The 13,565-nt window shown below is 35.3% G+C and overlaps 1 protein-coding gene across 6 annotated transcripts in view; it reads left to right on the forward strand.

The window, feature by feature from the left end:
• The window catches only part of MEF2A (myocyte enhancer factor 2A), a 153,327-nt gene that overhangs the window by 108,488 nt on the left and 31,274 nt on the right, over positions 1-13,565 (forward strand). For 4 of the 6 annotated variants that reach the window (XM_077762381.1, XM_077762385.1, XM_077762383.1 and 1 more), the window contains 3 exons: positions 7,303-7,440; positions 9,624-9,843; positions 11,049-11,108. In XM_077762381.1, coding sequence (XP_077618507.1) covers positions 7,303-7,440; positions 9,624-9,843; positions 11,049-11,108 — 418 coding nt within the window. Of the gene's footprint in view, positions 1-7,105; positions 7,238-7,302; positions 7,441-9,623; positions 9,844-11,048; positions 11,109-13,565 lie in introns of all 6 variants that reach the window. The other 2 variants (XM_077762386.1, XM_077762384.1) reach the window with 2 other exon arrangements.

Here is a 13,565-nt window from a genome sequence, read left to right on the forward strand (position 1 = left end):
TTAAGTTATTGTATCATCTTTTGTCTATAGGAGAAAAAGTTTGGTGAACTGTGGGAGCTTTTGTCTCAGTACTGATACAGGTTTTTTTAAAACTGGGTTGGTCCTCTATAGATGGTATGAATTTTTCTTACTCTAGAAATGCGTGGCTTTGTTTTTAAATTAGCAAATTTGTACTCCAGCTTCTTGGGTTCAAAATAAGATCCAGAATCAGAACCTTTGGTAATAATTATACACAGTATTAAGAGACCTCTTTTTGCATGGTCAGTTCTATTCTTTGCTATCCAGAAGCCCACTGGTGCATCTCCCAGCAACTTTCAGAATATAGGCTGTTGTAAGTTAAACATATGTATGAAATTAAGAAATTATACTTTTGTGGGGCACCGGGGTGGCTCAGTCGGTTTTGTGTCTGATTTTTGGCTCAGGTAATGATCTTGCAGTTCGTGAGTTCAAGCCCCACATCGGGCTCACTGCTGTCAGCCTGTCAGCGCAGAGTCCGCTGCAGATCCCCCGTCCCCCTCTCTCTGCCCCTCCCCTGCTTACGCTCTCCCAAGAAATAAGTGAATATTTTTAAAAATTATACATAGGAAATTATATTTTTGTAGTTCAACATCTGTCAAATAATAATTTCTGTGAATCAACCAATCTAGTACAAACTGGTAAATTAAGTTATTGTACTGTCTTTTGTCTCTGTAGGGGAAACAGTTTGGTGAGCTTTGGGACCTTTTGTCTCGTACTGATACAGGTTTTTTTTTTTAACTGGGTTGGTCCTCTATAGATTTCCTTATTATTTAAGTGTGTTTTAGCAAATTCATAACTTTTTATTTTAGAAGGCTTCTAACTTGTCATAGCATTCTAATCTCATTCTTTCCTATTTTTTTTATCTTGCAAGTATTAATAAATACATATTTCATGTTTGTGTAGCACCTTGTTTGTCTAGACTCTGAAAATGTAAGGCAATCTAGACGTCAGTCTTTGATTTGAAAGTTCATAGATTAGGGTACAGTAGATAGGTAAATACAAGGTAGCATATATTAAATGAATGTTCTGTAGAGTAAGCGACCTTAAAATTTTAGCATAGGGGAACAGTGGGGTCAAAGTTTCATAGAAGATGGGGTTAAAACTAGGCTGTAGTGAGCCGTAAAACAGTCATATAGATGAGAGGACAGGGTTTTAAACAAGTGAGCTGATAAATAGGAGCTAGGCTCTTGGTGACTTTCAGTTAGCCTAAGGAATTTTGATTCTTTATTATACAGCTGTTATTTCAAAAGAAGGTTGTAAGGTACACAAAACTATCTCTTGGGGCTCCGGAAGACAATAATAGAAATTCTATATATGCTTACTAATATTTTAAAAGATTGATATAATTTACACATATAAATTGTAAAATATAGGGATTATAGGTTTTCCACATATCAGATTGGATTTGAAAGGAAGCATAATCATTACTCATACAACTATAAAATGAATATAGATCAAAAGATTTTACTTAATGAGTGAATGAGTAAGAACTTAAAATACCACATATAAATAGTGGAAGAACACTGAAATTATAGATGCAAGAAAACTGGTCAGCATCCACAAGGTAATAATCAGTGATACTCCACAGGAAACACTTTCTGTGAACAGGAATTATTTGCAGTCACTATTCATTTTCTGCACATTATCTAATGTCCATCCCTACAGAGTTGTAAAGTAGATAAAACCTGAATGAAACTTCTAGCCAGAATATGGTTTTCACTGTTTTTTTCTTCAAATTGATATAAAATATTTAAATTTCACAGCTTTCCTATTGATGGGGTCTTTAATCAATAGGCAGAAGGCTTTAAGTTATAAGTTACTCTTCATTTAGCTAAAACTCATTTAACTAATACCCAAGATAAAAACAAAACCTTCTTTTACTTTTAAGTTTAATTTGGGTATCTCCAACTCAAACTGTGGATGTGACACAGGCATCCCTTTTCCCTCGGAGAATCCCACCACCAGCTTGAATTTTACCTTGAACTCACTTGCTTCATATAGAGAGGAACCCTGCTTCAGGAGATTGTGGGTTTACAGTTTTAGACCATTGTACTCTCAGTACTATGATATGAATAGCAATTAATTTATGAATTGTCAAAAGAATTAAGGATTATTCTCTTTTATTTCTCGAAGAAGAGTACTGACAAATTACAAGCTTCTCTGATCATATATCCTTAATTTTTGATGCTATAACGAACTAATACAGATCATTAATCAGTTAACCAAATATTTTCAAAAAATTAAACAACACGTTAATTTATTCCTATAAAAGCCAATACTCCATCTAATAATAAGTCCTAACAAGAGGTATTAGGAAGCTCTTTTCCTCTTGAGTTTACATTTACTATGAATCATTAGTCAAGGGTAGTTTTACTGTCATAACTGTTAAATCTTCAAGAAAGGTAAAGTTATGACTCTCAGATATAAAACAAACATGAGTCATGTTTAACTCATTTTAACTCATGAAGGACTGAGGGAACTGGGAAAAAAAAAAACCTTAAAACTGGTTAATAGGTAAATCCAAAGATTAGATAAATACATAAGCCCATCAAGAAGGCAAAATAAATTTGCTTCATAGATGCAAAAAACCCTGACCTCTTCCAGAGTGAGGAAAGAAGTCAATTGAACTTCCATCAGATAGAATTTATTTGCATGCCTATAAATACTAATTATTTCCAGTACTATCAGTTTCAACAAATTCATCTCTAGAGTTGTAAAATAACTCAAAGGCACAAACCCCATAGAATCAGGTAATCTAGAAGGATGTGCCCTGAACAATGTGTAGCTTTCTATTAAAGGCACTTAGGAGTTATTTTTTGATCCATTTAAAAATAATCTTTTGGGGCCCCTGGGTGGCTCAGTCAGTTGAGCATCTAGCTTGATTTCAGCTCAGGTCTCACAGTTCTGTTCATGAGTTCAAGGCCTACATAGGGCTCTACACTGATAGCATGGAGCCTGCTTAGGATTTTCTCTCGCGCGCTCTCTCTCTCGCTCTCTCTCACTCTCAAAAATAAATAAACTTTGGGGCACCTGGGTGGGTCAGTCAGTTAAGTGTCCGGTTTTGCTTCAGGTCATGATGTTGCGGTTCGTGAGTTTGAGCCCTGCATTGGGTTTTGTGCTGACAGCTCAGAGCCTAGAGCCTGCTTTGGGTTCAGTGTCTCCCTCTCTCTCTGTTCCTCCCCTGCTCACATACTGTCTCTCTCAAAAATAAATAAAGATTAAAAAAATTTTTTTTAATAAACTTTAAGAAATAAATAAAACTCTTTTTTTTTAAACTTAACAACGTGTACACTTTTTTAAAAAAATATATTTATTTCTAGGGTAGAGAGAGAGAGAGAGAGAGCATGAGCAGGGGAGGGTCAGAGAGAGAGGGAGACACAGACTCCGAAACAGGCTCCAGGCTTTGAGCTGGCAGTCAGCACAGAGCCCGACGCGGGGCCCGAACCCACGAACCGTGAGATCATGACCTAAGCAAAAGTCGGACGCTTAACCGACTAAGCCACCCAGGCGCCCCAATAAAACTCTTTCAAAATCTGTGTTTATGCAACTAATGTTAAAGATAAATGTTAGCTAAGGGCGTTGATTATTTGATACCTACATTTTATACCATAGATGATATTATGTAGAAAGTACCTGACTGATTTGGCCCAAAATACAAAAAGAAGAGCTATTAAAATCATAACACAGTTTAACTCTACCTGACAATTAGAAATGTGTGTTTTTTAAAGTTGCTTATTATTAGCTGACCCTCCAAAAAAAAAATTTCTGTCTTATAGAAATGCACTGATGAAAATTATAGATGCGTTCATTTTATGATTTTATTTAAGTAATCTTGCAGTTAGAATCTTTAAACACGTTTGGAACAGTGATACCAAAGAACATAGAACAGATATCCGATTAGTTTAAATTGATTAATAACTTAATTATCTAAGAAAATCAACTTAATGGTATACACCTGAAATTTGAAATTATTTTGGCATAACTGAGTTTTCCCCTTAAGTTTGCCATAGTGTCACTGAAAACTTTCGATTGCACGTGCAAGAATAAAGAATGTTTGAAGTGCCGTTTACTTCAGAATGGAGCATTATAATCATCAGTAATAGCTATAGAGCATGCACAGTGCTGGTGCCTTTAATGAATTTTTTTTCCACTTAAAAGCAGATTCCTCAAAATGGTATTTTTTCAGACTGTGTTTTCTTCATTGAGCAAGTATTTTCCTTGTGGCTAATTTGAAGCATGTAAAAAACTGAAGCCAGCCTGGTTCTTATATGCCTCGCCTGGCCTTGTTAATAGTTCAGCATTCCATTTGTTAGTACCTGTGACACAGGAGAAACTTTTACTGTTATGCTATGTGGTGATGATAAAGAAGACAGAAAAAGTCTTTTTATGGTAGTTGGGTCCTCAAAACAGCTCTTCGTGTTCTGGTGATAAGATGACACAAGTTGGATATCCAGTAGAGGTACATGAGCTTGTTATCTACAGAGCCGATAGAGCCTCTTTAAATTCCCTCACAGTGACAGGAACCCCATCTGACGTGAAGGCTTGCAGAGCTGGAGATACTAGACCTCTGTTCTTCCTCATGAGTGCAAGTAGGGTTCACCTTGTTGTTGCAGAATAAAAATTATGTGTGATTATTTTAAAAGGCCATATTCTTTTTCTTCAGTAATTTAAACGGACTTCAAAGAGGCACGTACTTGGTGGTTCCTGATAGTGGAAGAGCAAAACTTTATGAATTACCTAGTCTTAAGATACATGAATAACATGGGAAAATATCTAGAGATTTCAGGCTAGAATAAGTCTCCAAGTTCACGATGAAATCTCTGTGTAGGCATCAACTATATTTGTTTTGTTTCTAGGGCTGTGTAGGTTATAAGAGTTCATTGTGGTTCCAACATTCTGAGTGTTACCATCTACATTGCTGATAGCAGCTTGCATGGCTTTGGCAAGCAGAACTTGCTACCATGAACAGGGGAGAAGACATATCTCCATCTTTTAATTCTAAACAGTAGGACCTTTTATGGTTAAGTATACATAACAGTTTGTGTGGTTAGTTACACCCAGAGAATTTAGAGCCATGGCGCCAATGTTGGGGAAATAGGTGTAGTGTTTGCTCTGTACTCATGGTTAGTGATTATGTTGTGGTGGAGGTTTCAGGTATTGTGTATGGATTCCTGGTGCACTCCACGTTACTTGAGAAGTTAACATCTCTGCACTCAGGATTTCTTAGGATTCTTTAAGCAAAGTCACATTGACTAAAGAGATGATGATGATAATAATAAATGGGTCAAATAATAATTTAACTACAGAGAAAGTAAGACAAAATTCTCAAAGCTTAAACTATTGTGTATTTATATTCTTTCAAGGAAAAAATTTATAAAATACACATAATTATTGTAAATCATGTTTTAAAGGATACCAAGATTTAGGGGCACCTGGGTAGCTTACTTGGTTGGGCATCCGACTCTTGGTTTCAGCTCAGGTCATGATCTCACTGTTCGTGAGTTCAAGCCCTGCATCAAGCTTGCTACTGTCAGCGCAAAGCCTGCTTTGGACCCTCTGTCCCCCTTGCTCTCTGCCTCTCCGACTCATACTCTGTCTCTCAAAAAAAATAAAACATTAAAAATACAAAGATTTATTATTATGACTTAGTTAAAAATGTATCTTAAATCTAATTTAAATAATCATTTATTAACAAACTTAAGTAGTACTAGTATGTTGATCAAACTTTGTTTCCCAATCAAATAAACTGTTAGTTTACTTAGAAAATTTTAACTTCCTAAAACTTCTCAGTGTTGGCTGGAAAATAAACAAGTCTCAGCTGTTTAAGCTATTGAACTCAGTAATTCTACTTTAAATAAGATCCATCATGATTTTTAAAAATTTAGAAATTCTGGAAATTAATATATCAGATTGTTAAGCCCTTGCTTTTAAAGTTACTCATTTAAATACTGGACAAGTCATTTCTTGGTGACTTTAATGAAAAAAAAATTAAAAAAAAAAACACAACTGTTCATTGTATTTTTGCCTCCAAGTAAGCAGAAAAATAAGTCAGCATATAGTCTAGGAGATACTTTGATGACACTTAAAGTTCCCCAGGAAGTCAGTTCAGTGGATTAGATCAGCCCATGAAGGAGCTCTATAGAAAGAGCTAGCAAAAGGGGGAAAGATACATGCTGAATAACGTGTTTTTTTGTTTCGTTTTTTACCAATTTAAAAAAAAATATATGGAAAGTCATATTTTATTTATGTGTATGTAATTTGTACATTCTACAAAGGAAGGAGTCATGACTGTCATATGTAAATACGTATTTGAGTTTTTATTCTTCAAGATTATGTAAGAAAATCATAGTATTAAGAACAAGTTAGGGGGCGCCTGGGTGGCTCAGTCGGTTAAGCGTCCGGCTTCAGCTTAGGTCATGATCTCACGGTTCGTGGGTTCGAGCCCCACATCGAGCTCTGTGCCAGCTTAGAGCCTGGAGCCTGTTTCAGATTGTGTATCTCCCTCTCTTTCTGACCCTCCCCTGCTCACGGGGTCTCTCTCTCAGAAATAAAACATTTTTTAAAAATTTAAGAAAAAAAGAACAAGTTAGGAATGGAATTACTGGGATATGGTGCTAATTCTGGTGAATAGGAAAAACTCAGATGGAAAGCAGTTTCAGTTGAAGTTGCTGAAATGTTCATTTTATGAAGGTACTATGATAACTTCTCAGAGCATCATTTTGATACATTTCTATTTCAGTTCTCACACTCATTGACTCTATCAGATATGTTGATCAGGCTGTAATCAGATTCAGGTTGTAACTTCAGAGCCGTGAGTAATTTAGTATTCTCTAGGAAGTTTGGGAAGAAAGAATCCAAACCAGTAAATATTCTTTTTTTTCTTAATGTACAGAGGGAGCATTCATTTTGCTTATATCTAAGGTTTACCTTATTTGAAGGATTAGAGTATATACATTTGTGATCATTTAAAACCATTTCAGTGGCTCTTGTAATAATTCATTCAGTCTGTGCTCTCTTAATAAATTTTACAAAAAAACTCATGGCAAGTTAGTGTCATTTGTGTGTGAATTTTCCAATTGTATTTCAGACTTTAAGAAAGAAAGGCCTTAATGGTTGTGAGAGCCCTGATGCTGACGATTACTTTGAGCACAGTCCACTCTCGGAGGACAGATTCAGCAAACTAAATGAAGATAGTGATTTTATTTTCAAACGAGGCCCTGTAAGTACTTTTACTTTACCTCTACTTTTTATTTGTTGATCCTTTTTGTTAACTTCATTATATAGGCTCTGAACAAGAAGGAACACAGAGGGTGCGACAGCCCAGACCCTGATACTTCCTATGTGCTAACTCCACATACAGAAGAAAAATATAAAAAAATTAATGAGGAATTTGATAATATGATGCGGAATCATAAAATCGCAGTGAGTACGAAAGTATGGTTTGTGATTTTATCTTGTGCATGAAGAGATTGGCCACAGTTCTTGTTTATTTTCACAGTGGGTAATGACACCAGTAAGTGGAAAAGGAAGAAATTTTATTAAAATTTTTTGGTTTTACAGAACTTCAAAATAAATTGGGTACAGTCCTATAATAGTGCATGTTCAGGGTCTTTAAACATAGAAGTGAAGAAAAAGCATCCTAATCCAAATTCTGCTTCCTATCCCCTGAACTATCCATCCTCCGGTCTGTCTTTGGATAGAGCACCTAAACATCCTGGATTCCAGTTTGATCTGTAAAGTGAATGAGTTGGTTTATGTAATTTTTAAGGTCCTGTCTAGCTCTAAATTTCCATGATTTGTATACAGGGTGCATATAAGATTTTCCTCTCCCGCTCATGACTTTTGAAAAATATTACATGTATTTTAAATAGATCTTGAGACTATAAAATCTAAAACGGTTAGATTTATTACAAATTTGATGTTTCAGAATTATTTTGAATTATTTTGTATAGTTGCTGTACTAGTAGTGGCTTACTCTTTGGCTCTTTGTAAATGTCCCAGAACTATTTAACAAAATATCTCCAAAATCCTAGTCTTTCCTTATATTGTACATATGGAGGAAGAGAGCCTTGGCTCAATTTTAACTTAAGGAAGCAATGTTCTTAAACTGGTTTAACATTTTTCTGTGCTCACACATCTAACCATTGTGGCAACCAGTACTTTTTGGAGTTCATGCTCCTTTGATAGTTCTTCAGAGAATTCTCATGGGAAGCTCATTGGCAAGAGCTGCTTAAGACAGCTATTCTGGATCTGATTTTCTAATGTTATATCTGTATTGTATGCTTCATGGAACAAATTGGTTCCAATGCTGATATTTGTCTCAGGGTTAATTATTATCAGAATTAATTCTCTTAAAAACTATGCCTTAAAGTATGTATCATGGATTATTTCTTCAAAGCAATCCTCTACTATAAGAAGCTCATGAAAAATAAGTTTAAGGAAGTATTTTCGTGCTGATACCATTATTATTCTTAAAAAAACAAAACAGTAGCAAACAAAATAAAATCCCTTCTGACCTCACATGGATATTGGTGACTTTGTAGTTAATGTTAAGCTGCAAAAATATTATGTAAATAAAATTGCTTTATCTTTGAAAAACTTTTATCATATAGCCATTGTTTTATATCAGTTAATGAAATATTATAATTTCTATTGGAAATAAACTACCATTGAATAGAGTACATGAACTATTTATTTTCTCCAACTTTGAATTAGCAGTGTTAACCACCCTTTGCAATTACTATTTTAAAGTATGGGGAGAGGAAAGCTTTTATTCCTTTCTCTATAATAGAGATATTATAAAGAGAAATGTTATTTTCATGGTTAACAAGTATATTGTATGTGATCTATGGAGGAAATGCAAGAAGAAATAGGAAATATTATTTTAAGGGGGTGTGGAATGTGTAGAAGGGAAAGAAGATAGCATTTATAATATTTGTAATTTAATCTTCATACAATTTAAAGATAGGTTGTCAGTTAATTTTATTGTTTAGATTGTTTCTTTGCATTTTTGTTACACTCAGATTGCATTGTGTTGTGTATATATAACTTGATTTTTCTTTTTTTTTAGTTTTGTCCATTAAGACTGTCAGTCAATTAAATACAACCAGGGCTTATTTATAATGTACTGCATTTGGTGTATTAAGTTTATAATATGTGTACATAGTTTTCCCCTTTTATTATATTTGTAATTGCCTGATAGAAATGTAATGTTCCTAAACTGGTTTGCATTATTAAAGTGCTAATTTTATGTTTACCTGGTAACTGATCTATTTTGTAATGTCTAAATTTGACAGCACTACTTTAATATCAAGTACTGACATTTAATTTTCATCTGTGAATATTTGAAATTATATATGTATTATATTAGCATATATGTATTCATATATAAAAATTGAAGTTGAAAAGGTTCATGTCAAACATATGTTCAAATACAATTCTAAAGAAAGCAGCTTAAATCTGCAAATTTAGTAGGAAACTATCCCCATCCTCTACTTTTAATAACTAGAGTTACTTTATCAAATTAAAGTTCATAAGTTATTACATTTAATAGAGATGAAAATGAAACTAACAAGTTTTTTTTCTTCCTTGTTCTTTATTTATAGCCTGGTTTGCCACCTCAGAACTTCTCAATGTCTGTCACAGTCCCTGTGACCAGCCCTAATGCTTTATCCTACACTAACCCAGGAAGTTCACTTGTATCCCCGTCTTTGGCAGCCAGCTCAACATTAGCAGATTCAAGCATGCTGTCTCCACCTCAAGCCACGTTACACAGAAATGTTTCCCCCGGAGTCCCTCAGAGACCACCAAGTACTGGCAGTGCAGGTATGTAGTGATACCTTTTCTGCTGGTTCCTTCACAAAAAGGGTGGTAAAATGAATTACTGACATAAGCAGTTTCTTATTTTGCTACTCCTTTTTTTTTTTTAAATGTTTTATTTATTTCTGAGAGACAGAGACAGCGTGAGTAAGGGAGGGTCAGAGAGAGAGGGAGACACAGAATCTGAAGCAGGCTCCAGGCTCTGAGCTGTCAAAACAGAGCCTGAGGCAGGGCTTGAACTCACGAACCACGAGATCATGACCTGAGCCGAAGTCATACACTTAACCGACTGAGCCACCCAGGTGCCCAGTTACTCTTAATTTTCTTTGATGAGCAAGAGTCACTGCTACATAATTGACTCCATTTTATTATTTTATTTTAATTTAATTTAATTTTTTAATGTTTTTATTTATTTCTGAGAGACAGAGACAGCGTGAGTAAGGGAGGGTCAGAGAGAGAGAGGGAGACACAGAATCTGAAGCAGACTCCAGGCTCTGAGCTAGCTGTCACTACAGAGCCTGATGCAGGGCTCAAACCCACAAACCGTAAGATCATGACCTGAGCTGAAGTTGGGCGCTTTACTGATTGAGCCACCCAGGCTCCCCTAACTGGCTCTATTTTAAAGAATATTTTTGAAAATTTACTATGGGCACTCTAACATCTGTCAGGCACAGTGGAATGATAATATAGAAATTGCCATCTAGAATTTTCCTTATCATAGGAAAGCCATACTTTGACAGGCAGAAAATTTAATTAGTATATCATGAGCAAAGATTTTAAGTTTAGGTGTAAGCCATTCATGTTAAAAATACAGAGAATAGATACACCTGAGTGGAGTTAGAGTTCATTAATTCAGCAGAAATTTTCAGTGCATTTACTTCTTCACACTTGTAATGCAGTGTCTCCTCTCCTTCAAATCCTAGATTTACTAGTACTTCATTAGCACTGCCCCCATTCTCATCATTATTTGCTATTTGCTATTGATACAGGAAGGCATACACATCAGGAGCTTGATAGGTGAGCTTTTCTGCACACACACACACACACACACACACACACACACCTACATCATATTACATAGTAATGCCAAATTCAGACTAAGCTGGTTTTTTTGTTTTTTTACGAAAGGAGCGCAGGTTACTTAATTCAGATAAGGAGAACTAACTCACATTTATTCTTTGCCCTCTCTCTCCTCTTTGTAATGTTTTTAGGTGGGATGTTGAGCACTTCAGACCTCACAGTGCCAAATGGAGCCGGAAGCAGCCCAGTAGGTGCGTGAATTACTCCTGTTTCACTTTGTAGGCATCTATCCTGTCTGAGATAAAAAGAATATTGTACCTCAAATAAGGCCTTCTATCAAATGAAGAGCTAAAAATGGGTATATGATCAGAGTAGACATGTCCCTTTGTAGACCTAATTTTCTTCTTAGAGGCACTTTTACTAGTACTTAACATTTTTTCATAACAACCCTGCTTTATTCTTTATACCTTGGCCTCAAGTGCCTTCTTCATAGAGATATTTTACTTTGCTAAAGACAAAATTGTCTTAATACAGTTTTTTCATCAAACCAATTTCTTACAAGGAGAAGCTTTCTGTATCATCTGTTCTTACCAAAGTTAGACTATTAGCAGACCGATATATCTTACAGTAGCACAAAATGTTTTTAGAGTGATTGCAATACCCAGAAATTGTGGGCCTACTTCTGGAGCAACAAAGAGAGTTGAGGAGTTTGTCTTTGAGGGATCTGTTTTGCTGGCCACATGTAGAACATCACATATTATCACAGTTGTGGCCAAATTGTTGGGGTTTTTGGTGGTGGTGTTTGTTTGTTTGTTTGCTTTGGGATCCTTTCCAAAGATGAGCAGCAAATTTAAACACATTGTAAATGTGTCCACCCAACCTTCAAGTGCTGGTATAGATAGATTGTGAACTGAGCATTACAGAAATATGGCATAGATGTCAAACAGTTAGAATTAACTGTATCCCTTTGGATTATCATCATATTAAGTGGTCTTGGTCTCTTAATCTGGGATAATGACAGTTGTCATCATTGTTATCTAAAAGGAAGGGTGGGAATTTCCTCCCTGCTTTTAGATATTGTGTGTTCCTGGAGACTTCTGAACACAGATCTCTTTCAGGAAAAATTCCCAATTGCATGTATTCAACCCATTCATTCTACAGAAATGTAAGGAGCTTCTGCCTCAAGGAAATTGTGGAGATTATTGAATTACTTAATTTAAAATGATGAGAAAAAACAGATATTGTTGAGACAAGTTACAAAACATATAGTGACCTAAAGTAGAAATAAGCGCCTGATTATGTCTGCCTCTATAGTAATAGCTGTTTGAATGGAATTAAATATATAAGGCCCACTGTCAGATCTTTTTGAACAGATAATTCATTGTGTAAAAATTCATAAAGGTCTTAACAATTATACATTAAGACTGCTGTAGTTGGTATATGTATTTCCAGATGTCCATAGGTTATTTCAGTTCCATTTTAGTTATTTGCATGCCTACATACTCTTCGTGTTAAATTTTCCCATGTGCTTTTATTCCCTCAGGACTTCTTTTCCCTTCCACTTCCTAGCTTGGTTAAGGCTGGGAATCAAACATTCCTATTTCATTTAATGTAAATTTTAAGTAGATCTTGGTTTTATTTCCAAAATTAGTTTTATTTCATGGAGTTTACTCTTTGATGATTTCTAATGTGTTTTCCCGTTGCCTTTATATTTTTTTCATCCTCTGGCATTGAAAACACGGTCTTCCTCTGGTCAAACAAGTGTTTCACTTCTCTACTCATTTTTTTCTTGTACTTTCCGCATTTCCTAAAAGCTTTTTTGCTGTTTTTTCTTCTCTGCCATGCACCTATAAATCTAGACTTTGTCTCTGCTGCTCAGTTTTCTGTGTTCCCTTTGGTAATTTGAAACTCAGACTTTGTCATTGTCCTAATTTGACCTTCTGCATGTAATCATGTTTCTTTTATTTTTTTTTTCATTCATTCTCCTTTCTTTTGGTAAACCTCCCCGACCACCCCCCCCTCCCCCAATCTGGACCCTCCTGTTTAGAAGGCTGCATGATTGCACTCCTCGGATCATGGCACGTCACCACTGGTTTATACGGAGCCTCTCAGTGTTGTTCATTAATCCCTTTTACACCTCTGTTCATTCCTGTTCCCTTCTTCCCCCATCATAGGCAACCACCTTAATGTGTTAGTGTTAATAGTGTTAATAATTGTGAGTAGTGAACATAAATTTGTATTAAAATTTAAAATTCAATTATTAAAATATTTTAAGTGCTCAGGGAGTTATTTAAAAGCCTGTTTCCATTATTGTACATAGATAATTCCTGCTTATTAGAGCATACCTCAGCATCTCCTAACATACAGGATCGGATGTCTTGATTCTTCATTAGTTCCTATTCCCTATATATGCCTAGTTTTATATATATCAGGTGTAATTTTACTTACTCTACTTGTGTTTGGATTCTATTCTAAATGGCTTGTGTGTTATAACTGGTTTTTAACATATGCTAGCTCAGAATTAGGCTTAACTGAGTAGACCTTTTATGTCACTTAATTTGGAGACCAGCTGGAAGCCGTTACTTCTGTGCAGTACTTGGAGCATACGTGAGCTTAATGGGCTTCTTGCTGTAAATTTTCTAATTAAAATAAATGGTCTGTCATAGGTATTTTAGACATGTTATTTTGTGAGGGAGAGTCAGATAATA

The sequence above is a fragment of the Crocuta crocuta genome, unplaced genomic scaffold, assembly GCF_008692635.1.
Source record: "Crocuta crocuta isolate KB4526 unplaced genomic scaffold, BGI_CrCroc_1.0 scaffold93, whole genome shotgun sequence".
Lineage (NCBI taxonomy): Eukaryota > Metazoa > Chordata > Mammalia > Carnivora > Hyaenidae > Crocuta > Crocuta crocuta.